Source organism: Panulirus ornatus, chromosome 16 (genome assembly GCF_036320965.1).
Source record: "Panulirus ornatus isolate Po-2019 chromosome 16, ASM3632096v1, whole genome shotgun sequence".
NCBI lineage: Eukaryota > Metazoa > Arthropoda > Malacostraca > Decapoda > Palinuridae > Panulirus > Panulirus ornatus.
Genome location: NC_092239.1, coordinates 19,957,951 through 19,983,944, shown reverse-complemented (window position 1 = coordinate 19,983,944; position 25,994 = coordinate 19,957,951). Strand labels below are relative to the sequence as shown.

The 25,994-nt window shown below is 40.9% G+C and overlaps 1 protein-coding gene across 5 annotated transcripts in view; it reads right to left on the bottom strand.

The window, feature by feature from the left end:
• Window positions 1–25,994, bottom strand: part of Dpp10 (Dipeptidyl peptidase 10) — a 788,027-nt gene that overhangs the window by 95,713 nt on the left and 666,320 nt on the right. For all 5 annotated transcript variants that reach the window (XM_071671396.1, XM_071671390.1, XM_071671391.1 and 2 more), the window contains exons 10-11: window positions 22,964–23,193; window positions 6,200–6,434 (exon numbers count right to left, since the gene is read on the bottom strand). In XM_071671396.1, the coding sequence (XP_071527497.1) occupies window positions 6,200–6,434; window positions 22,964–23,193 (465 nt within the window). The remainder of the gene's footprint in view (window positions 1–6,199; window positions 6,435–22,963; window positions 23,194–25,994) is intronic.

Below are 25,994 nucleotides of genomic sequence, written 5' to 3'. Positions count from 1 at the left end.
GTTGCCAGTGAAAGTCAGTTAACGGCAGGGGTGTGTGATGTCCCCATGGTTGTTTACTTTTTTTTATGGATGGGGTGGTTAGGGAGGTAAATGCAAGAGTTTTGGAGAGATGGGCAAGTATGCAGTCTGTTGAGGATGAAAGGGCTTGGCTGATTTGAGTGAGAAACTGCAGAAGTTGGTGACTGAGTTTGGAAAAGAAAGTGAAAGGAGAGAGTTGAGAGCAAATGTGAATAAGAGCAAGGTTATTAGGTGTAGGAAGGTTGAGGTACAAGTTAGTTGGGATGTAACTTTAAAGGAGAAAAATTGGAGGAAGTGAACTGTTTTAGATATCAGGGAGTGGACTTGGCAGCAAATGGAACCATAAAAGTGGAAGTGAGTCATAGGGTGGGGGAAGGGGTGAAGTTCTGGGAGCAATGAAGAATGTGTGAAAAGAAAAAATGTTATATTGGAGAGCAAAAAAATGGGTATGTCTGAAGGAATTGTATCTCCAACAGTATTATATGGTATCAAGGCACGGGATGTAGATAGGGTTGTGTATAGGACGATGGATGCGTTGGAAATGAAAAGTTGAGGACAATATGTGGTGTGAGGTGGCTTGTTCAAGTAAGTAATTAAAGGTTAAGAAAGATGTGTGGAAATAAAAAGCATGTGTTGAGAAAGCAGAAGATGATGAGTTAAAATGTGTAATGCACCAAAACGACAGTTCCCTATCCACATCCAGGCTCCACAGACCTTCCCATGGTTTACCCCGGACATTTCACATCCCCTGATTCAGTCCAATGGTGGCACGTAGACCCCAGTATACCATAACATTCCAATTCACCCTATTCCATGCATGCCTTTCACCCTCCTGTATGTTCAGGCCCCAATCGCTAAAAATCCTTTTCACTCCATCCTTCCACCTCCAGTTTGATCTTCAGCTTCTCCTTGTTCCCTCCACTTCCGACACATATATCCTCTTCGTCAACCTTTCCTCATTCATTCTTTTCATATGTCCAAACCATTTCAGCACACCCTCTTCAGCTATCTGAATCAGACTCTTTTCATTACCACACATCTCTGTTTCCCTTTCGTAACTTACTCAATCAAACCACCTTATGCCACACATTGTCCTCAAACATTTCATTTCCAATGCATTCACCCTCTTTTGTAGAGCCTTACCTACAGACAAACCTAACAGCCATATAATAATATTGAGAGTACTATTACTTCAAACTTACACATTTTTGCTTTGCCAGATAACATTCTTTCCACACATTCTTCATCTCTCCCAGAACCTTTGACTTACTTCAGCTTCCATGGTTCCATTCACTGATAAGTCCACTCCTAGGTCCCTAAAACAATTAATCTCCTTAAGGTTTTCTCCACTCAAACTCACACCCTAACTATTCTGTCCCTCATCCTTGCTAAAGCAAATAATCTTGCTTTTATTCACATTTACACTCCTTTCTCACACTCTTCCAAGCTCAGTCACCAACTTCTGTAGCTTCTCATTTGAATCTACCATAAGTGCTGTATCATTAGCAAATGGCTAACTCATTTCCTAGGCCTCCTCATACTCCCGAGCCTACATTCTCGTCCCTCTCTCTAAGACTCTCAGATTAACTCCATCACAACACAATCCATACACAAATTAAACAACCATGATGACATCACACATCCCTCCTGCAGACCAACCTTCACTTGGAACCATTCACTTTCCTCTCTTCCTTCTAGTACACAAGCATTACACCCTTGATAAAAACTTCTGACTGCTTCTAGAAGCTTTGCTCCCACACCAAATGTTCTTAAGACCTTCCACAAGGCATCTCTCTCAAACCTATCATATGCCTTCTCAAGAGCCATAAATGCCACATACAAATCCATCTGCTTCTCTAAGTATTTGTCACACATATCCTTAAAGCAAACACTTGATCCACACATCCTCAACCACTTCTGAAACCACACTACTCCTTAATCTGATGCTCTGTACATGCTTTTATGCTCTTAATCAATATCCTCCCATACAACTTACCAGGTATTCTCAACATATTTCTGTGTTTAAACACTCACCATTATCCCCACTGCCTTTAAACAATGGCAACATACATGCATTTTGCCAATCCTAAGGCACCTCAACATGCTAGATAAAAACAATGAAAATCCTTACCAACTAATCAACAACACAGTCACCCCTTTTCTTAATAAATTCACCTGCAATACCATCTAATCCAGCTGTCTTGCTACATTTCATCTTATGTAAGGGTTTCACAAACTCTTCTCTCTTCTCCTAACCAATCTGCATGACTCTCACTTTGCATGCCACCCTGACGTTAATATCCTACATCTGTTATTCTATCATCAAACATATTCAACAATCCTTGAAAATACTCACTCCATCTCCTCATTTCATCACTACCTGTTATTACTTCCCTTTTTCCCCTCCTTCATCAATGTTCCCATCTGTTCTCTTCTTTTTGCACATTATTTACCTCCATCTCAAACATCTTACTCTCCCTAAAGTTTACTGATACTTGCCCACACCAACTCTCACTTGCCCTCTTTCTTAACCCCTTCACCTACTTCCTAACCTCCTGCCACTTTTTAAGCACCCCAAATAATCTGCATTCCTTCCCTGTAAGTAATGCCCAAATGCCTCTCTTTCCCCTTTCACTAGCAGTTTTACTTCTTCATTCCATCACTCACTACCCTTTCTAAGCTGCTCAACTTCCACCTTTCACATGCCACATGCATCTCTTGCACATACCATCACGGCTTCCGTAAAGACCTCCCATTCCTAGCTCATTCCCTTGCTTCATTTTATCTCACCTTTTGCCATTTTACATCCAATCTTTCTATATATTTAATCACAAGCCTCTTTTCCAAGCTCGCTTACTCTCACCACTCTATTCTCACTAACACTTTTTCCTCAATTCCAAAAACTTCTACAAATCTTCACCCTCGTCTCCACAAGACAGTGGTTAGGCATGTCACCAGCTGCCCCTCTCACCACATTTACATCCAGAAGTCTCTCTTTTACACACCTACCACTTAATATGTAATCCAATAATGTTTGCTGACCATCTCTCCAACTCACATACGTGTATATTTGTGTAAGTCCCTCTTTTCAAACCAGGTATTCCCAGTCATCAGTCCTTTTTCTCCATACAATTCCAAAAGCTGTTCACCATTTCCATTCATAACAATGAATACCCTATGCCCCTTAATCATACCCTCAACTGCCATATTGCTCATCTTTGCATTTAAATCACCATCACTAATATCCAGTCTCTTACACCAAAACTGCTAATACACTCATTCAGATGCTCCCAAAACACTTGCCTTTCATGATTTTTTTTCTCACGGCCAGGTGCATAAGCATCAATAATCACCAAGCCCTCACCATCTACTTTCATTTCTACTCACATCAATCTAGAATTCATTTCCTTACACTCTATCACACACTCCTACAACTCCTGCTTTAGAAGTGCTACGCCTTCCTTAGCTCTTGTCCTTTCACCAAACCCTGACTTTACTCCTTAAGGCATTTCTTAACCATTTTCCTCTTTACCCTTGAGCTTTGTTTAACTCAGAGCTAGAACATCCAGGTTTCTTTCCTCAAACATACTACCTATCTCTCCTCTCTTCTCATCTTGGTTATATCCACGCACGTTTAGACACCCCATCCTCAGCTTTCAAGGAAAGAGAGCACTCCCTGCTTGATTCCTTCTTTTGTTCCTTCTTTTATAAGTTGAAATTCAAGAAGGGGGTCCAGCCCCCTGCTCCCATCCCCTTTAGTTGCCTTCTATGATATGCTGGGAATACAGAACGAAAATTCATTTTTCCCATGCAGTTTATGAAGAATATGTACTTCTCAGTCTCAGATTTCTGAGAGTACTGCTTTTTCAGATTGGTTATCCTATATGTAATAGTTTCAAACAATATCAATTCTGATTTGATAATTCTTTGCACACTGACTATTGAGACAAATAGATTTTATAATCAATCATATACTTTCAGGACTGGCCTGTGAGGAACAGACCCTTTGTATCCCCGTACGTCTCACAAGGCAACTTTAAGGAAGAGCTAAGGTTTAGGTTACCACCTCTGTTTACTTCATTTCTAATGCTGATGTATGTGTCATATGACTGGATTAAATGACTTAAAAAACTGGAATCTTGTTGATATATTCACAAGGGAACCATAAATCTGCCACATATATGCGAGACATAGGTTAAGGGCAGTAAACTTTTTGTGTAGAACTGGGTGATGTGTGTAAACCTAGATAAAATATTTCAAAGGATGGCAATGGTCTTACAAGAAATGTCAGCCTGTCTCCACTTAAATGGAGATTCTTTTGCTGCAGTCACCCTCACCCTCCCTTGATGTGAGTTCCCAAAGGTGGCTGCACTTTGAAGACCTATGAAATGTTCATGAAAGGCAATTAAAGCAGAATCCACGAAAATTATTTGCAACTATTTATCATACAAAATCTGAAATGCTACAATGATATCAAAAAACATTACGCCCTTAAATTGTTTCAAACAGCCAGTCAGTGGCAATAACTATGCTCCAAATGTTTACTATTAAATCGACCTTTCCACTCACAATCATCCTGTGATGCTTACAATAATGCTGTAAAGCTTACTCTTACTACAAATCACATTAAGACAGCTGCTGAAGTGTATTGCTGTGGCTCAACCCTGATATATCTCAACAGATGAGTCATCCTCTAGCTGTAATCTTACATGAAAGATGTCTGCAAATCAAACTGCCCCGTGGCACGAGAATATGCTTATGTTGCTTGAGGTTAAACAATTTGATCTCAGGCAAATCTAAGTGAGTAATCAAATATTGTATATTGTAACTTACATAAACTTATCTAATACAGAAAATGAGGTGTTTCAATACTTTTGTAAATGACACACAGGAGGTGGCTGATATAAATGAGTGAATTATCTTTTTCATTGCATATCTAAGTAAAAATGCCCATAATTTAAAAACAATCTCAGCAAGTGTTTTGCTCAGAGAAAACAAAAATATTTGGTTTGTCCTCACAACTTGATTTTTTCTAAGTCTCACTAAAAGAAACTGTTAGCCATCCCCTAGACTCCTAAACAAACAGTAATGTTCAGGTGGTCTGGTTTGGGAAAAGAGCATGTGGTAGCATCACATGAGAGCAAGTATTAGCACCGCATCTATTTGGGTATCTTTTTCCTTGTATTTTCCTAATTTGATTCATCTGCATTCAGAAAACTACAATGATAACACACAAAGCTCTCAGTTGGTTTAGTGATAAAGCCAACATTTGACACATAAGGTGTCTGAGCTATACTTCAAATGGAAATGTGTGATGGTACTGGTTCCATATGAGAATGTGAGCAGTTGAAGGAGATAGGATCTTTATGCTGGTAAAGCAAAAAGCAGGGTTCAGTGCTATAAAACAGCTGCAGCGACTTGCAATATCTATCATCAGAATTAGCTGGAGGAGCTAGAAGTAAACTAAACTAGTGTGCAGTGGTTCATGTCAAAGAAGAAGACTCAGTTTACAGTTACCATTAACAGCAGAAGCTAAGTTTAACCTATGCTGGCAAGTTGTAATATTCAAACAACGGACTAACCTTATGACTAAGGAGTAACTACAGGAATTAAGGTTGAAATACATTTAAATACAGATGTTAAATCCAAAATATGAGGGAGGGGGGGGTTGTCTGGTAACAGATCTATAAAAGGAGCTTGTGATAAACTATGATGGCAGAGAGAAATTAATACCAAAATAAAACACTAAATATACTGCAGGCCTTATTTCTAATTTTTCTCCACTCATTAGTAATACTATCAATTTGTAACATTATTTACCAAATGATAACAGGAATGAGCTCAAAGGAAAAAAGTTTCTTCTTGGATCTAACACTTCAATATTACATTCTTCATTCAAGCAATGATGCCTGCTGACACTGATATTCAAACCAGCAATAAAGGTAGTGTTTAACCTGCATAATCATTCTTTCAGGGTTTATGCGTGACTGAAATAAAGTTGACATTGTGGACTTTCTTGTGATAATATATGCTGACCTGTTATGTAATGGTACATAAATATCTAAAAATAATAATTACTCTATAATTTTTTGGCATCAATCTAATACTTTTGCAATGGTGAAATCTATCCTCTTAATACAAATGACCTACAAGGAAATGTTATCATGAACAGTGGAAGTACCTGATTACTCCATGTGGAAAAGAGATAGGTCCTGGGGACATCTGGACCAAGACACTCGAGGACGAAGAAGGCAAAGTCTGGGGACAGGTGTGCTCTGTTATACAGGCAAGCATCAGTTGTGTTATCTGCCTCCAGGCATGACAGGCACTCTGGGATACGAAGCGTCAGCGATGAATCAGCTACACGGAATAGGTGACGTTCGCCAGGTTTATCTTCCACTGTTGCCATGTAATAGCTGTAAACAGAATGGTGGGTCAAACTGGATGACTCCATAGGGTTGAGAGTAATGTAAAAAGGCGAATCACTCCGTAAGGAGGCTAGGTACATTTGTTTGTTGGGTGACGTGATATGGTAAACTGAATGGATGATGCAGTGAGATAAGACGTGTCATGACATGGAGTTTATGTGGTATGATACAGTGTTGATTGGGTGGTATGATGAGATGTCATGTAGCAATATGGTGTAGTGTATAAAACAATATTGTGGTGCAATGTGAAAAGATGAGATGTGACGTTGTGTGCGGTAGATAGTATGATACAATTAAAGATTACGATGATGTGGTATGGTGTGGCCTTGGCTTACAATGGTACAATTACTTTTTTTTCAACTTGGAGACTCCAGTCATGGACAAAAGTCCACATTAAGGCTGGGCCTTACTTGAAACATAAAGAGGTTAATGAAGGGAAGTGAAAATCCTGTCATTTAAAATGCGCTACGTCACACTTACTTTGAAAGACATGAGAGAGCAGAGAGTGCCAAAGCTTTAAGATGGATGGAAAGAAACAGCTATCATAACGGCCCACCCTTGAGGTGCCAATGGCCTCACAGTAATCATATGATGCAGCAGCTTGCCAAGTATTGTGCAGCCTAGTTAGTGACGGGGGCACACAAACACTCAGCTCTCAGAAGTAAAAACCAAAGTGATACCTGTAGGTGAGGGAAAGTGAACCAAAATCGTGACACAGGGCAGGCGGTTAAAGTTCTGAAGTTAGCCTGAAAGAGTTTACAAGTCAGTCTATTTTCTCTTGGGAGCAAAAACCAAAGTATACCTTTAGGTGAGGGAAAGCATACCAATATAGTGATGTAGGACAGGCAGGTAAAGTCTTGAAGTTAGCTTGAGAGAGTTTACAAGTCAGCCCATATTCAACTTACCTCTGTCAAACAAGGATGCCATGCTAGAACCACCCCAGATAAAAGAGCAGTACCCTATGCAAGAATGGATCAATCTTTTGTTTAAATGTAGCAAATGTTTGAAACAAGAAAAATTGATATCTAAACAGAACTCCCAGTTTCCTAGAGGCATGCTTAGCTATTTCCGTAGTGTTAGGTGTCCAAGGAATGGCGGATGTTACAGTGATACCAAGTATGTCCAGTGAGTCAAAAAAAGGTGGTGTCATAAAACCATCAGAGGAGAGGGGAAAGTTGTGAGGAGCATTTGAAAGAAAGATGGGTAGAAATTGTGTCTTTGAGGCATTGAACATAACCAGATTTCATCTACTCAACTGAGATATCCTGTCCAAGTCTGAGATGCAGATCAAGTCAGAGAAGAGAGAGCAGAATTGAAGGATGTGGAGGAATGCAATGTTGTTTCATCAGAGTATGAGTGCATTTGATTATCTGTGTAAGAAAGGAAGCAGTTGATAAAAACGAGATTAAGTTTAGGAGACAGGACAGAAACTGCTGTTGTTGGAGAAAGAGGGGAAGGCTGATCCAGCAACAACTGTGGAGGTAGATCAACAAAAAGGAAGCAGAGTGAGAGAGGAAAGCCAAAAGAGGGGAGCTTAGAGATGTGACCCCGATGTCACATCCTATGAAAAACTTTAGATATATCAAAGGCAACTACATAGAAAACTCCAAAATCTTTCAGGGATGATGAGTTTACATGAGAAATACAGACAACAGAGGGCCTGATTGGCCTATGACTGGATTGTCTGGTAACAAAAAAGTTTAATTTGACAAGAAAATGTAATTACGCTCAGCAGTTTTTTAAGCTATCACCGATTCCCTGCTGCTGCACTTCCATTGTCCCCGTTACTGCTGTCATTTATACAGTTCATTTCTGGCTTTTTTCTCAGAGTATACCTGAATTTATAAAATATATGTCCAAACGACTTTTAAAGGTATTCAAAAGTCTTAGCATTAACTATATCTGTTGGTAACTTATTCCAGTGCTCAACCCACCTATAAGAAAAAATGTTTTTTTCCCATGACCGATTCCATTTGTCCTGGTAACTGCATTTTCTCATATTTCAAAAAGATGTTCATGATTTACTCATTGAACATGTTCAGAATTTTAAACACTTGGATTAAGTTGCTGTGAAGTCTATGTTTTTTTAAAGAAGAGCCAATTATTTTAGCCTTTCTTCATATTTCAGATTTCTAAGGGATAGGACCAGTTTTGTTGTGCGTCTTTGTACTTGCTCTAATTTTCCCTCATCTTTTGTACAGCTTGGAGACCAAACCTGGACTGCACATTCCAGATGTGGTCTTACTAGAGAATTAGAAGTTGTGAAAATTGTTTATGGTGTCTTGTAATCTATGTTCCTGGCAAGGAAATCTAACACTTGGTTGCCTTTTTTACACTGTTTACCGTACTTCAGATTGTTGCTAATGAAAACTCCAAGGTCTTGTTTTCATTTACTTTAGTTGGAGAGTTTCCAAATAATTTGTAGTTATAATGTATATTCTTAAGACGCCTCCAAAGTGCACAACTTTACATTTGTCTAGAGTAAATTTCATTTGCCATCTGTCTGATTACTCTGCTAGTCAGTTAAGATCTCTTGGAATCATTTCGCACTCCTACCTGTTTACAGCTCTACCTCCTAGTTAAGTATCATCAACAAATTTGGCGATCTTAGATATGAGGCGGAGTTCTAGGTCATTCCTGTATATTATGAAAAGAATTGGGCCTAGGAATGACCTCTGTGGCATGCCACTCATATTGTCAAGCCAATCTGAGGCTTCGCCATTTAACACTACACGCTGCTTTCTTCCATGAGCCAGTGACATATCCATGTACAATTCTTTACCAATACCATGTGCTCTGAGTTTATGTTTTATAAAAGTCTCTTGTGAGATACTTTATTGAACATACATCATACGGTACTTTTTCATCCCTATTCTGATAACATTAAAAAAATTTCAGAAAATTTGTCGGGTAGGTTATTTATTACAGAAACCAAGTTGGTTGTCCAATATAATTCTGTGTTCTAGAAACATGACAATTCTATCTTGTATTACTTTTTCCATCATTTTGCCTTACACCAAGGTAAGGCTAATTGGCTGTAGTTCAAGGCACACTTTTCATCTCCTTTTTTATATAAAGGAGCAACATTTGCTAGTTTCCAGTCAGTTGACACCTGACCATCTGATAGTGAATTTGTTGAATATTTTTGTTACAGGGTATATCAGCTGTCTCTCGACCTCTTTTAAAAATATTGGAGCTTAGTTATCTTGTTTGGTTTAATTGGTCTAGGTATTTGAGCACTTCAGAGCTCTTTATTTCTCTAACCTTCAACTCTTCATCAAATCCTTGAAACTTTTTCTGGTTGCGGTATTCGAGATGTTTCCTCAATTGTTAATTCGGAGTTAAAGGATTAATTTAGTATGGAAGCCATTTCCTTATTGTCAGTAGTTAGTGTCATGTTTGTTTTGTAATGGTCCAGTTCCTTCTTTTACTGTCTTCCTCTATCTTATAGATTTGAAGAATTCTTTAGGATTATTCTTAACTTTCAAGGAAAGATAAGAAAGAATATCAACAGTGGATCTCGCCTTAAGCCATACTGATGATGAGAGAGAAGACCGTGAGATTCAAATTGTCTGAGGATATGGGAGTTAAGGAAGGATTCAAAGACTTTAGAAAAAGTAGATGTCAAAGCACCAAGATGATAGCTTGAGGGGTTAGAACAGTCACCTTTCTCAGGGATGGTATGAACTGACGCATGCTTCAGAGAAGGAAATGTTCTGGTTTTTAAACAGAAACAGAACAGATGAGCAAGCACAAGTTCAGAGGCACTCTTTCAATGCATGGCGATGGATGCCATGACGACCATAAACCTTGTTTGTTTTCACAAAAGAAGTACTTTTCAGGCAGTTCAAAAAGCGATTATGGGAAAGGACATAGGATTAATAAGAGGAGCATCAGAGGGTAAATAAATGTTAGAGCCATCCAAGGTAGACTCAGAGGAGATTTATATGTATATGTCTGTGTATGTATGTATTCGTTGAAATGTATATGTATGTATATGTGCGTGTATGGGTGTCTATGTATATATATATATGAGTACATGAGTGGTTGGGCCATTTTTTGTCTGTTTCCTTGTGCTACCTCACTGACACGGGAAAGAGATATTGATAATAATAATAATCACTTATCTATTAATTATAATTTGTCACTGTCTCTCGCGTTAGCATGGTAACGCAAGAAAACAGATGAAAGAGTGGCCCAACCCACCAACATACATATGTATATACATACGCGTCCACACAAGCAAATATACATACCTTTACATTTCAAGGTATACATATATATATACATACACAGACATATACATAAATACACATGTAAATAATTCATACTTGCTGCCTTTATTCATTCCAGTCACCACCCCACCACACATGAAATGACAATCCCCTCCCCCCACGAATGCACGTGAGGTAGCGCTAGGAAAAGAGAACAAAGGCTACATTCGTTCACACTCACTCTCTAGCTGTCGTGTATACTTTGTCACCGTTTCCCGCGTTAGCGAGGTAGCACAAGGAAACAGACAAAAGAATGGCCCAAACCACCCACATACATGTATATACACACATATATATATATCCCTGGGGATAGGGGAGAAAGAATACTTCCCACGCATTCCTCACGTGTCGTTGAAGGCGACTAAAGGGGACGGGAGCAGGGGTCTAGAAACCCTCCTCTCCTTGTATTTTAACTTTCTAAAAGGGGAAACAGAAGAAGGAGTCACGCGGGGAGTGCTCATCCTCCTCGAAGGCCCAGATTGGGGTGTCTAAATGTGTATGGATGTAACCAAAGAGAGATACGAAGTATGTTCGAGGAAAGGAACCTGGATGTTTTGGCTCTGAGTGAAACGAAGCTCAAGGTTAAAGGGGAAGAGTGCTTTGAATATGTCTTAGGAGTAAAGTCAGGGTTTAGTGAGTGGACAAGAGCAAGGAAAGGAGTAGCACTACTTCTGAAACAGGAGTGGTGGGAGTATGTGATAGAGTGTAAGAAAGTAAACTCTAGATTGATATGGGTAAAACTGAAAGTGGATGGAGAGAGATGGGTGATTACTGGTGTATATGCACCTGGGCATGAGACGAAAGTTCATGAGAGGCAAGTGTTTAGGGAGCAGCTGAATGAGTGTGTTAGTGGTTTTGATGCACGAGACTTGTTTATAGTGAAGGGTGATTTGAATGAAAAGGTGAGTAATGTGGCAGTTGATGGAATAATTGGTATACATGGGGTGTGCAGTGTTATAAATGGAAATGGTGAAGAGCTTGTAGATTTATGTGCTGAAAAAGGACTGGTGATTGGGAATACCTGGTTTGAAAAGAGAGATATACATAAGTATACATATGTAACTAGGAGAGATGGCCAGGGAGCGTTATTGGCTTACGTGTCAATTGATAGGCGCGCAAAAGAGAGACTTTTGGATGTTAATGTGCTGAGAGGGGCAACTGGAGGGATGTCTGATCATTATCTTGTGGAGGCAAAGGTGAAGATTTGTAGAGGTTTTCAGAAATATATATATATATTCATCAATTTATTTATTTATTTCACTTTGTCGCTGTCTCCCGCGTTAGCGAGGTAGCGCAAGGAAACAGACGAATGAATGGCCCAACCTACAAACATACACATGTATATACATACACGTCCACACACGCAAATATACATACCTATACATCTCAACGTATACATATATATACACACACACACAGACATATACATACATACACATGTACGTAATTCATACTGGCTGCCTATATTCATTCCCATCGCCACCCACCACACATGAAATAACAACCCCTTCCCCCACCATGTGCACGAGGTAGCGCTAGGAAAAGACAACAGGGGCCACATTTGTTCACACTAAGTCTCTAGCTGTCATGTATAATGCACCGAAACCACAGCTCCCTTTTCACATCCAGGCCCCACACACCTTTCCATGGTTTACCCCAGACGCTTTATATGCCCTGCTTCAATCCATTGACAGCACGTCAACCCTGGTTTACTCCCGTCCCCTTTAGTCGCCTTCTACGACACGTGAGGAATGCGTGGGAAGCATTCTCTCTCCCCTATCCCCAGGGATATATATATATATATATATATATATATATATATATATATATATATATATATATATATATATATATATATATTCACTTATTTATTATACTTTGTCATTGTCTCCCGCGTTAGCGAGGTAGCAGAAGGAAACAGACGAAAGAATGGCCCAACCAACCACATACACATGTATATACATACACGTCCACACACGGACATATACATATCTATACATCTCAACGTATACATATATATAAACACACAGACATATACACATATACACATGCACATAATTCATACCACATACACATGTATATACATACACGTCCACACACGGACATATACATACCTATACATCTCAACGTATACATATATATAAACACACAGACATATACACATATACACATGCACATAATTCATACTGTCTGCCCTTATTCATTCCTGTCGCCACCCCGCCACACATGAAATAACAACTCCCTCCCCCCGAATGCGCGTGAGGTAGCGCTAGGACAAGACAACAAAGGCCACATTCCTTCACACTCAGTCTCTAGCTGTCATGTATAATGCACTGAATTCACAGCTCCCTTTTCACATCCAGGCCCCACAAAAATTCCATGGTTTACCCCAGACGCTTCATATGCCCTGGTTCAATCAATTGACAACACGTCGACCCCGGTATACCACATTGTTCCAATTCACTCTATTCCTTGCACGCCTTTCACCCGCCTGCATGTTCAGGCCCCGATCACTCAAAATCTTTTTCACTCCATCTTTCCACCTCCAATTTGGTCTCCCACTTCTCGTTCCCTCCACCTCTGACACATATACCCTCTTGGTCAATCTTTCCTCACCCTTTCCCTCCGTGTCACCAAACCATTTCAAAACACCCTCTTTTGCTCTTTCAACCAAACTCTTTTTATTACCACACATCTCTCTTAGCCTTTCATTACTTACTCGATCAAACCACCTCACACCACATATTGTCCTCAAACATCTCATTTCCAGCACATCCACCCTCCTCCGCACAACTCTATCCATAGCCCAAGCCTCGCAACCATATATCATTGTTGGAACCACTTATTCCTTCAAACATACCCATTTTTGCTTTCGGAGATAACGTTTTCGACTTTCACACATTCCTCAAAGCTCCCAAAACTTTCGCCCCCTTCCCCACCCTATAATTCGCTTCCGCTTCCATGGTTCAATCTGCTGCCAAATCCACTCCCAGATATCTAAAACACTTCACTTCCTCCAGTTTTTCTCTATTAAAACTTACCTCCCAATTGACTTGTCCCTCAACCCTACTGTACCTAATGACCTTGCTCTTATTCACATTTACTCTCAGCTTTCTTCTTTCACACACTTTATCAAACTCAGTCACCAGCTTCTGCAGTTTCTCACCCGAATCAGCCGCCAGCGCTGTATCATCAGCGAACAACTGACACACTTTCCAAGTTCTCTCATCCACAACAGACTGGATACTTGCCCCTCTTTCCATATCTCTTGCATTCACCTCCTTAACAACCACATCCATAAACAAATCAAACAACCATGGAGACATCATGCATCCCTGCCGCAAACCAACATTCACTGAGAACCAATCACTTTCCTCTCTTCCTACACGTACACATGCCTTATATGTTTATATATTCATTTATATGGTTGTATGGCGTGGGGTATAGATAGGGTTGTGCAGAGGAAGGTGGATGTGTTGGAAATGAGATGTTTGAGAACAATAAGCTGTGTGAGGTGGTTTGATCGAGTAAGTAATGAAAGGGTAAAAGAGATGTGTAGTAATAAAAAGAGTGTGGTTGAGAGAACAGAAGAGGTTGTATTGAAATGGCTTGTTCACATGGAGAGAATGAATGAGGAAAGATTGACGAGGAGGATATATGTGTCAGAGGTGGAGGAAACGAGAAGTGGGACACCAAATTGAAGGCGGAAGGATGGAATGAAAAAGATTTTGAGCGATCAGGGCCTGAACATGCAGGAGGGTGAAAGGCGTGCAAGGAATAGAGTGAATTGGAACGATGTGGTATACCGGGGAGGATATGCTGTCAACGGATTGAACCAGGGCATGGGAAACATCTTGGGTAAACCATGGAAAGTTTTGTGGGGCCTGGATGAGGAAAGGGAGCTGTGGTTTCAGTGCATTATACATGACAGCTAGAGACTGAGTGTGAACGAATGTGGCCTTTTTTTGTCTTTTCTTAGCGCTACCTCGTGCACATGCGGGGGGGGGGGGAATATATAAAGGCAGCAAGTATGAATTATGTACACGTGTATATATGTACATGTCTGAGTATGTATATATATATGTATACGTTGAAATGTACGGGTATATATATGTACGTGTGGATGTGCATGTATATACATGTGTATGTGGGTGGGTTGGGTAAAATAAAATAGAGTTGATAGAGATGCTCTGTGGAAGGTATTAAGAATATATGGTGTGGGAGGCAAGTTGTTAGAAGCGGTGAAAAGTTTTTATCGAGGATGTAAGGCATGTGTACGTGTAGGAAGAGAGGAAAGTGATTGGTTCTCAGTGAATGTAGGTTTGCGGCAGGGGTGTGTGATGTCTCCATGGTTGTTTAATTTGTTTATGGATGGGGTTGTTAGGGAGGTGAATGCAAGAGTTTTGGAAAGAGGGGCAAGTATGAAGTCTGTTGGGGATGAGAGAGCTTGGGAAGTGAGTCAGTTGTTGTTCGCTGATGATACAGCGCTGGTGGCTGATTCATGTGAGAAACTGCAGAAGCTGGTGACTGAGTTTGGTAAAGTGTGTGGAAGAAGAAAGTTAAGAGTAAATGTGAATAAGAGCAAGGTTATTAGGTACAGTAGGGTTGAGGGTCAAGTCAATTGGGAGGTGAGTTTGAATGGAGAAAAACTGGAGGAAGTGAAGTGTTTTAGATATCTGGGAGTGGATCTGGCAGCGGATGTAACCATGGAAGCGGAAGTGGATCATAGGGTGGGGGAGGGGGCGAAAATTCTGGGAGCCTTGAAGAATGTGTGGAAGTCGAGAACATTATCTCGGAAAGCAAAAATGGGTATGTTTGAAGGAATAGTGGTTCCAACAATGTTGTATGGTTGCGAGGCGTGGGCTATGGATAGAGTTGTGCGCAGGAGGATGGATGTGCTGGAAATGAGATGTTTGAGGACAATGTGTGGTGTGAGGTGGTTTGATCGAGTAAGTAACGTAAGGGTAAGAGAGATGTGTGGAAATAAAAAGAGCGTGGTTGAGAGAGCAGAAGAGGGTGTTTTGAAATGGTTTGGGCACATGGAGAGAATGAGTGAGGAAAGATTGACCAAGAGGATATATGTGTCGGAGGTGGAGGGAACGAGGAGAAGAGGGAGACCAAATTGGAGGTGGAAAGATGGAGTGAAAAAGATTTTGTGTGATCGGGGCCTGAACATGCAGGAGGGTGAAAGGAGGGCAAGGAATAGAGTGAATTGGAGCGATGTGGTATACCGGGGTTGACGTGCTGTCAGTGGATTGAATCAAGGCATGTGAAGCGTCTGGGGTAAACCATGGAAAGCTGTGTAGGTATGTATATTTGCGTGTGTGGACGTATGTATATACATGTGTATGGGGTGGGTTGGGCCATTTCTTTCGTCTGTTTCCTTGCGCTACCTCGCAAACGCGGGAGACAGCGGCAAAAAAAAAGAAAAAAAAAAGTAAAATAAAAAGAAATAAAAAATATCTATTCGTACTTTGCCTCTGTCTCCCGCGTCAGCAAGGTAGCGGAAGCAAACAGACAAAATAATGACTCAACCCACCCACATACACATGAGCATACATACACGCCCACACACGCACATATACCTATACATTTCAACGTATACATATATATACATACACAGACATATACATATACACGCATGTACATATTCATACTTGCTGCCTTTATTCATTCCCGTCACCATCCCGCATCCCCCCTTCCCCGGTGAGGTAGCGCTAGGAAAAGATAAAAGGCCACATTCGCTCATACTGACTCTCTAGCTGTCATGTATAATGCACCGAAACCACAGCTCCCTTTCCACATCCAGGCCCTACAAAACTTTCCATGGTTTACCCCAGACGCTTTACATGCCCTGGTTCAATCTATCAACAGCATGTCCACCTCAGTATACCACATCATTCCAATTCACTCTATTCCTTGCATGCGTTTCACCCTCCTGTAAATTCAGGCCTCGATCTCTCAAAATCTTTTTCACTCCATCCTTCCACCTCCAATTTGGTCTCCCACCTCTCGTTCCCTCCACCTCTGACACATATATCCTCTTGGTCAATCTTTCCTCACTCATTCTCTCAATGTGAACAAACCATTTCAATACACCCTCTTCTGTTCTCTTAACCACGCTATTTTCATTACCACACATCTCTCTTACCCTTTCATTACTTACTCGATCAAACCAACTCACACCACATATTGTCCTCAAATATTTCATTTCCAACACATCCACCCTTCTCCGCACAACCCTATTTATATAGCAAACGCCTCGCAACCATATAACATTGTTGGAATAACTATTCCTTCAAACATACCCATTTTTGCTCTCCGAGATAATGTTCTCGCCTTCCCAGAAATTTCGCCCCCTCCCCCACCCCAGTGACTCACTTTCACTTCCATGGTTCCATCCGCTGCCAAATCCACTACCAGATACCTAAAATACCTCACTTCCTCCAGTTTTTCTGCATTCAAACTTACCTCCCAATTGACTTGTCCCTCACCCCTACTAAACCTAATAACCTTGCTCTTATTTACATTTACTCTCAGCTTTCTTCGTTCACACACTTTACCAAACTCAGCCACCAACTTCTGAAGCTCCTCAACCAAATCAGCTACCAGCTCTGTATCATCAACGAACAACAACTGACTCACTTCCCAAGCCCTCTCATCCACAATAGACTGCATATTTGCTCCTCTCTCCAAAACTCCTGCATTCATCTCCCTTACAACACCATTCTTAAACAAATCAAACAACCATGGAGACATCACACACCCCTGCCGCAAACCTACATTCACTGAGAACCAATCACTTTTCTCTCTTCCTACACGTACACATGCCTTATATGCTCGATAAAAACTTTTCACTGCTTCTAGTAACTTACCTCCCACACCATATGCACTTAAACACCTTCTACAGAGCATCTCTATCAACTCTATCATCTGCCTTCTCCAGATCCGTAAATGCCACATATAAATCCATTTGTTTTTAAGTATTTCTCACATACATTCTTCAAAGCAAACACCTGATCCACACATCCTCTACCACTTCCGAAACCACACTGCTCTTCCCCAGTCTGATGCTCTGCACATGCCTTCGCTCTCTCAGTCAATACCCTCCCGTATAATTTCCCAGGAATACTCAACAAACTTATACCTCTGTAGTTTGAACACTCACCTTTATCCCCTTTGCCTTTGTACAATGGCACTATACATGCAGTCCGCCAATCCTCAGGCACTTCATCATGATCCATACAAACACTGAATATCCTTACCAACCAGTCAACAACAGAGTCACCCCCTTTTTAAATAAATTTGACTCATTACTATCCAAAGCCGCCGCCTTGCCAGAAATTATACCCTCCCGTATAATTTCCCAGGTTACTCAACAAACTTATACCTCTGTAATGTGAAAACTCACCTTTATCCCCTTTGCCTTTGTACAATGGCACTATGCATTCATTCCACCAATCCTCAGGCACTTCACCACAAATCATACATACACTGAATATCCTCACCAACCATTTAAGAACAGTCACCCCTTTTTTAATAAATTCCACTGCAATACCATCCAAACCCACCGCCTTGCCAGCTTTCATCTTTCACAAAGCTTTCACTATCTCTTCTCTGTTTATCGAACCACTCTCCCTGACCCTCTCACTTCACGTCTGGGGTAAACCTTGGAAAGTTTTGTGGGGTCTGGATGTTGAAAGGGAGCTGTGGTTTCGGTGAACGAATGTGGCCTTTGCTGTGTTTTCCTAGCGCTAACTCGCACGTGCACAGGAGCAAGGGGGGTGCCATTTCATGTGTGGCGGGGTGGCGATGGAAATGGATGAAGGCAGCAAGTATGGATATCTACATGTGTATACATGTATATATATCTGTGTATGTTGAAATGTATATGCATGCATATGTGCATGTGTGGGCGTTTATGTATATATATGTGTATGTGGGTGGGTTTGGCCATCCTTTCGTCTGTTGCCTTGTGCTACCTCGCTGACGCGAAAGACTGCGACAAAGTATAATATAAGGGGAAACAGAAGGAGTCACGCGGGGAGTGCTCATCCTCCTCGAAGGCTCAGATTGGGGTGTCTAAATGTGTGTGGATGTAACCAAGATGAGAAAAAAGGAGAGATAGGTAGTATGTTTGAGGAAGGGAACCTGAATGTTTTGGCTCTGAGTGAAACGAAGCTCAAGGGTAAAGGGGAAGAATGGTTTGGGAATGTCTTGGGAGTAAAGTAAAGTCAGGGGTTAGTGAGAGGACAAGAGCAAGGGAAGGAGTAGTACTACTCCTGAAACAGGAGTGGTAGGAGTAAGAAAGTAAACTCTACATTGATATGGGTAAAACTGAAAGTGGATGGAGAGAGATGGGTGATTATTGGTGCATATGCAACTGGGCATGAGAAGAAAGATCATGAGAGGCAAGTGTTTAGGGAGCAGCTGAGTGAGTGTGTTAGTAGTTTTGATGCACGAGACCGGGTTATAGTGATGGGTGATTTGAATGCAAAGATGAGTAATGTGGCAATTGAGGGAATAATTGGTGTACATGGGGTATTCAGTGTTGTAAATGGAAATGGTGAAGAGCTTGTAGATTTATGTGCTGAAAAAGGACTGGTGATTGGGAATCCTGGTTTACAAAGAGAGATATACATAAGTATATGTATGTAAGTAGGAGAGATGACCAGAGAGCGATATTGGATTGTGTTAATTGATAGGTGCGCGAAAGAGAGACTTTTGGATGTTAATGTGCTGAGAGGTGTAAATTTGACTCATTACTATCCAAACCCGCTGCCTTGCCAGATTTCATCTTCCACAACGCTTTCAATACCTCTTCTCTCACTGCCTCCTCTCTCTTGACCAAACCATTCTCCCTGACTCTCTAGCTTCACCCCATCCCACCATAACACCCTATATATGACATCCTACCATAAAACATATTCAAGAAACCTTCAAAATACTTACTTCATCACTACCTATTATCTTTTCCATGCCCCCTTCACCAATGTTCCCACTTGTTCTCTTGTCTTACACACGTTATCTATCACCTTTCAAAACATCGTTTTACTCTCCCCACAGTTTAATGATACTCTCTCACCCCAACTCTCATCTGCCCTCCTTTTCAACTTTTGCAACTTCAACTCTTGACCTTCTGCCACTTTCTCTTATACAGCTCCCAGTCATTTGCACTCCTTCCTTGCAAGTGTCGTCCAAACGACTCTTTTCTTTTTCACTAATGAATTTAATTCTTCATCCCGCTACTCACTACCCCTTCTAATCTGCCCACCTCCAATATTTCTAATGCCACATGCACTTCATGCACAAGCCATCACTGCTTCTCTAAATACATCCCATTCCTCACCCACTCCCCTCATGTCATTTGCTCTCACCTTTTGCCATTCTACACTCAATCTCTGCTGGTACTTCCTCACACAAGTCTCCTTTCCAAGCTCACTTACTCTCACCACTCTCTTCTACCCAGCATTCTCTCTTCTTTTTTGAAAACCTCAACAAATTTTCACCTTCGCCTCCACAAGATAGTGATCAAACATCCACCAGCTGTCCCTTTTGGCACAATAACATCCAAAGGTGTCTCTTTTACACACCTATCAATTAGCATGTAATCTAATAATGCCCTTTAACCATTTTTCTGATTCACATATGTATACTTGTATGCATCTCTCTTTTTAAACAAGGTATTCCCGATCATCAGTCTTTTTTTCAGCACACAAATCCACAAGCTCGTCACCATTTCCACTCACAACACTGAATACATCATTTACACCAATTATTACATCAACTGCCACATTCTCACATTTGCATTTAAATCACCCATCACTATAACCTGGTCTCGAGCTCCAAAACTGCTGACACACTCACACAGCTGCTCCCAAAATACTTGCCTCTCAAGATCTTTCTTCTCATTACCAGGTGCATGAGCACCATTAATCACACACCTTTCTCCATCCACTTTCAGGCTTACCTACATCAATTTAGAATTACTTCCTTACACTCTATCACACACTCCCACAACTCCTGCTTCAGGAGTAGTGCTACTTCTTCCTTAGCTCTTATCCTCTCACCAACCCCTGACTTTACTCCCAAGGCTTTTCCAAATCATTCTTCCCCTTTACCTTTGAGCTTCGTTTCTCTCAGAGCCAGAGCACCCAGGTTTCTTTCCTCAAACATACTACCTATCTCTCCTTTCTTTTCATCTTGGTTACATCCACACACATTCAGACATCCTGATCTAAGCCTTCGAGGAGGATGAGCACTCTCCACTTGACTCCTTCTGTTTCCCCTTTTAGAAATTGAAATACAAGATAGATAGAGTGATAAGTGAGATGAAAGCAAAACTAGGGAAACTGGGCATACATATAGAGGGTGGCGGTGAGGTACGGTGGCTGGTGGCAAGCCTGATTGTGGATGATACTGTGTTGTTTGCTGAGAGTGAAGAGGACTTGCAGAAGGTTGTAAGTGTGTTTTATGATGTGTGTAAGCATAAGTGATTGAAGGTAAATGCAAGTAAAAGAAAGTAATAGTGTTTTACAAGAAACAGAGTGAAAGTATACATTTTGCAAAACAATATAGAGTGAAAGAAGGACGTTTATTAAATTGTGTTTTGGATATGGGAAAGAAAGACTGGAAGAGGTGAGAGAATTTAAACATTTAGAAGCTGTCTTGGGTAAGTTTAGTGATATGGAAGGAGGGATAAGGAAGACTGCAGGACAGGGTAGAGGAGTCTATGGGTCCCTTAACAGAATAATGAAGGGTACAAGTTTAAGTATGGAAGTGCAGAGAGCATTATGGGACACAATAGTCCTCCCAACCCTGACCTATGCAGCGGAAACATGGACATGGAATGAGGCACAGAGGTAAAGAATCCAAGCTGTGGGAATGAGCCATTTGTGGGGAGCATGTGGTAGAACTAGATAGAATGATGGAAGAAATGAGGGAGTGCATGACAGATATAGTATGGCAAGGAATGCAAAGGGAATGAGTTGTGAAGGGGTGCAGTGGGTGAAACATAATACTTTGAGATGGTTTGGGCATGTGGATGCAGGTTGGGGAGTCTACAAGGAGAGCTTATGATAGTATAATTAAAGGGGTTGGTGTGAGGGGAAGACCACCTGTGACATGGGGAAACAGAGTGAAAGAATACAAGAGTGAGAGAAATGGTGGAAGAATACATGGAACAGTGTGTGTGAGGAAGACACATAAGAACAAGGACAAGTGAAAACTCTTTTGTCATGGTCATCCCCTTCATGGGAGTTTCCATAGGGCACGTGCATTAGAAATATAAATAGACAGAGATAATTGTGGCCCCAATATGGTAACCTGAGGGTGATAACTCATTACCCTACAATAATATTTAGTGCACAGAAAGCCTTAACCACTCACGGCACACTTAATTTGTGTCATAAATCAAAACATACATACTTAGAAGGTAGCCGAAAACAAAAGAATAAAGGAAAAGTGAATTAGTAAGTACCTCTTTACAGAAGTCAATATGACAGGCAAAACATGCCAAAATCATAGCCTTGTTAGACAGAGGGTAATCTCAAAGGTATGGAAGAAAAGAAGGTAGGAATAATCAATCTCATCTCCTCAGGCATTTTTAAATCCAATTCTTGAAAATGGAAATTTAGTCGGAAGAGGGAAAGCCAAAGTTAAAAGGTATCATAACGGTCAATCTTTATGTGGCTGGGTCTCAACAGAGATACTAGCAGAAGCAGCAGTCAGGTGCATGCCATTGGTCCAGGTCACTGGGACTGGGACACATGCACACAGCTTAAGAGAACAGTGGCTGTAATAATACCAGTAGAACAGACAGAGGGAGGCAACATCATTTTAAAAACAGATGGTTGAGAAACAATTATACCAAGAATTAATAAGGGAAAGGGCTTTTGATTCCACTCTGTCTAAGAGAGGGATGGAACAAAAGCCACCCTTGATGTGCCAGCAGTACTTCATACGGAGGCAAGTGAGGCCTCTGTAGATATGGAGTAGCTGCTCATAAGAAAAATGACTGCATAATCTACACAACTTAATGACTTGGTAATGATTAAAATCCTGGACAGGGGAGTTGGTTTAACACAAAACCAGCTGTTTATGGCACCCTAAGAAATGGGGCCCTAAAAGAGTATAAGTCCTTTCCTATATGAACAAACTACACATTCAAACTATTAACATGTATAAATTCATCACTCGTAAGTCCACTTCCTAATCCTACATTCTGCAAGCAATACTACCTACATGTAATTACTATTCTGGTCCCATCCAAGGATCTCTGTGACCTCAAAGGCACCATGGGTGATGGGTCTCACCCTACGCATGCGCACACTGTATAGGTTGACATGCTTGAACTCCCCCTCCTCTCCATCACGCACAGGCAATCGCACCAGGTAGTTCTGGCCATCTGCTGAGAAGATAGGTGCATCATACAGCTCTACCCAGCCATGGCCACCTGAGTGCTCCGTGTGTGTCTGTAACGAGAGGTTACCTGTTTTAGAGAAGACCTGAAAAAGATTCAAATATATAAAACAGGGATGCGTAATATAGTTGAGTGGTAAAAAATAGATATGCATATCAACAAAGAACTCTCTTAAATGAAGAAGTCTGTACGTAGAAAAAATAAAAAAGCAATGTAGATGCATAACAAAGCGAAAAGCACTCAAGATATGATTCAAAGACAAATGAGATATAAAATCAATAGGACTAGAAAAGAGGCACAAATTCACTGAAACATATCTGGTACCTACAACAAAAAAGCTACAGAGAGCTTTAAATCAAAAAGAGCTGGAAAAATATGCAAAAAATTCATAAGAAAAGAAGTAACATTAAGAAAAAAGATACAGCAATTAGAAAAACAAGAGACTAAAAAATGAAAAAGTTTGTAAGAGAAATTTCTGCAGTTCTACATAAAAAGAACTAAGTTGCACACAACTGTAAAGTGCAAAGAGAACATCAGATGACTAAAAATGTGTAAACTATAAAAAACAAACAAAAATGTGATAAAACAAAGAATTATCAATCAAACTGTATACTAAACTTGAACAATGAGAAAATGTGATTTTGACCAACATGCCCTCAAATTCTAACTGGAACCAGCTTTGGACGACAGAACGAATCCCTCAACATCCTATACAAATAATTCATCCAGTCCACTTTAAGCAAGGACTTACTTGCCTGCTCTTTCACCTTCTCAAAAGCAAACATAACAAAGGTACAAACCACAAAAAAGAGTGCACTCAGAACAATCATTGGCTGCCTAGCAACTGTAAACACTCAACACTACTACAATGTCTCAAAGATCCTCTCAATTCAATCCCAACACAACATGCATGACATTCAAATCTATGCAACAGCACTAATCTCTCCCGCACTAACCACTCTACAACCAACCACCCAACAAGTAGAAAGATAAAGTTTACCATGAGTCATACTCTCCTGCTTACATTATGGGCATCAACCAACACTACAAACACCACTTCAGCATATCCCAAGAACCTCTATGCCCATGATGCAACCACCATAAAGAAGACACTGAACACTAACTACTCTACTGACCAGCAATTTCTGTACACAGATGTGCACACATCACAGTAATTTATGGCACCCTAAAAAAGGAAACAAAGAAGAGGGCCAAGTGAGGATATTCCCTCTAAGGCTCAGTCCTCTGTTCTTAACGCTATCTCACTAATGCAGGAAACGGCAAATATGTATGAAAAAAATCTTTATCAATGAATGTGGCCAGCTTCTTGAGTGCTACAGGAGCCTCACAAGGATAGAAGGGACTCCTAGGGCAGGAAGGTATGGTGTGTTCGACATCACGCAACATATTGTAGCAAAACATTTCATTTCCAACTTATCCACACTCATAAGCACATTCTCATCGATAGCCCATGCCTTACATACATACAACATTGTTAAGACGAAGATACCTTCATGCATACCTATTCTTTCCCTCTTTGATAACAATTTCTCTGTCTCTACACTCCTCAATGCTTAAAGAACCTTCACCCCCTCACCCATCTTATGACTCACTTCTGCTTCCATGATTACATTTGCTGCTATGTCCACTTCCAAGTATCTAAAACACTCCACTTACTCCAATTGTTCTCAATCCAAACTCAGACCCCATGTAACCCATCACTCTGCCTTGCTAATAATATTTATTTACTTATCTATTTTCCTTTGTCGCTGTCTCCCGCGTTAGCGAGGTAGCGCAAGGAAACAGACGAAAGAAATGGCTCAACCCACCCACATAGACATGAATATACATACACGTCCACACACGCACATATACATACCTATACATCTCAACGTATACATATATAACACGCAAACATATACATATATACACATGTACATAATTCATACTGTCTGCCTTTCTTCATTCCCATCGCCACCCCGCCACACATGAAATAACAACCCCCTTCCCCAGCATGTGCGCGAGGTAGCGCTGGGAAAAGACAACAAAGGCCACATTCGTTCACACTCAGTCTCTAGCTGTCATGTAATAATGCACCGAAACCACAGCTCACTTTCCACATTCAGGCCCCACAGAACTTTCCATGGTTTACCCCAGACGCTTCACAAGCCATGGTTGAATCTATTGACAGCACGTCGACCCCGGTATACCACATCGTTCCAATTCACTCTATTCCATGCACGCCTTTCACCCTCCTGCACGTTCAGGCCCTGATCACTCAAAATCTTTTTCACTCCATCTTTCCACTTCCAATTTGGTCTCCCACTTCTCTTCGTTCCCTCCACCTCAAACACATATATCCTCTTGGTCAATCTTTCCTCACTCATTCTCTTCATGTGACCAAACCATTTCAAAACACCCTCTTCTGCTCTCTCAACCACGCTCTTTTTATTACCACACATCTCTCTTACCCTATCATTACTTACTCGATCAAACCATCTCACACCACATATTGTCCTCAAACATCTCATTTCCAGCACATTCACCCTCCTCCACAAAACTCTATCCATAGCTCATGCCTCGCAACCATATAACATTGTTGGAACCACTATTCCTTCAAACATACCCATTTTTGCTTTCCGAGATAATGTTCTCGACTTCCACACATTTTTCAAGGCTCCCAGAACTTTCGCCCCCTCCCCCACCCTATGATTCACTTCTGCTTCCATGGTTCCATCCGCTGCCAGATCCACTCCCAGATATCTAAAACACTTCACTTCCTCCAGTTTTCTCCAACTTACCTCCCAACTGACTTGTCCCTCAACCCTACTGCACCTAATAACCTTGCTCTTA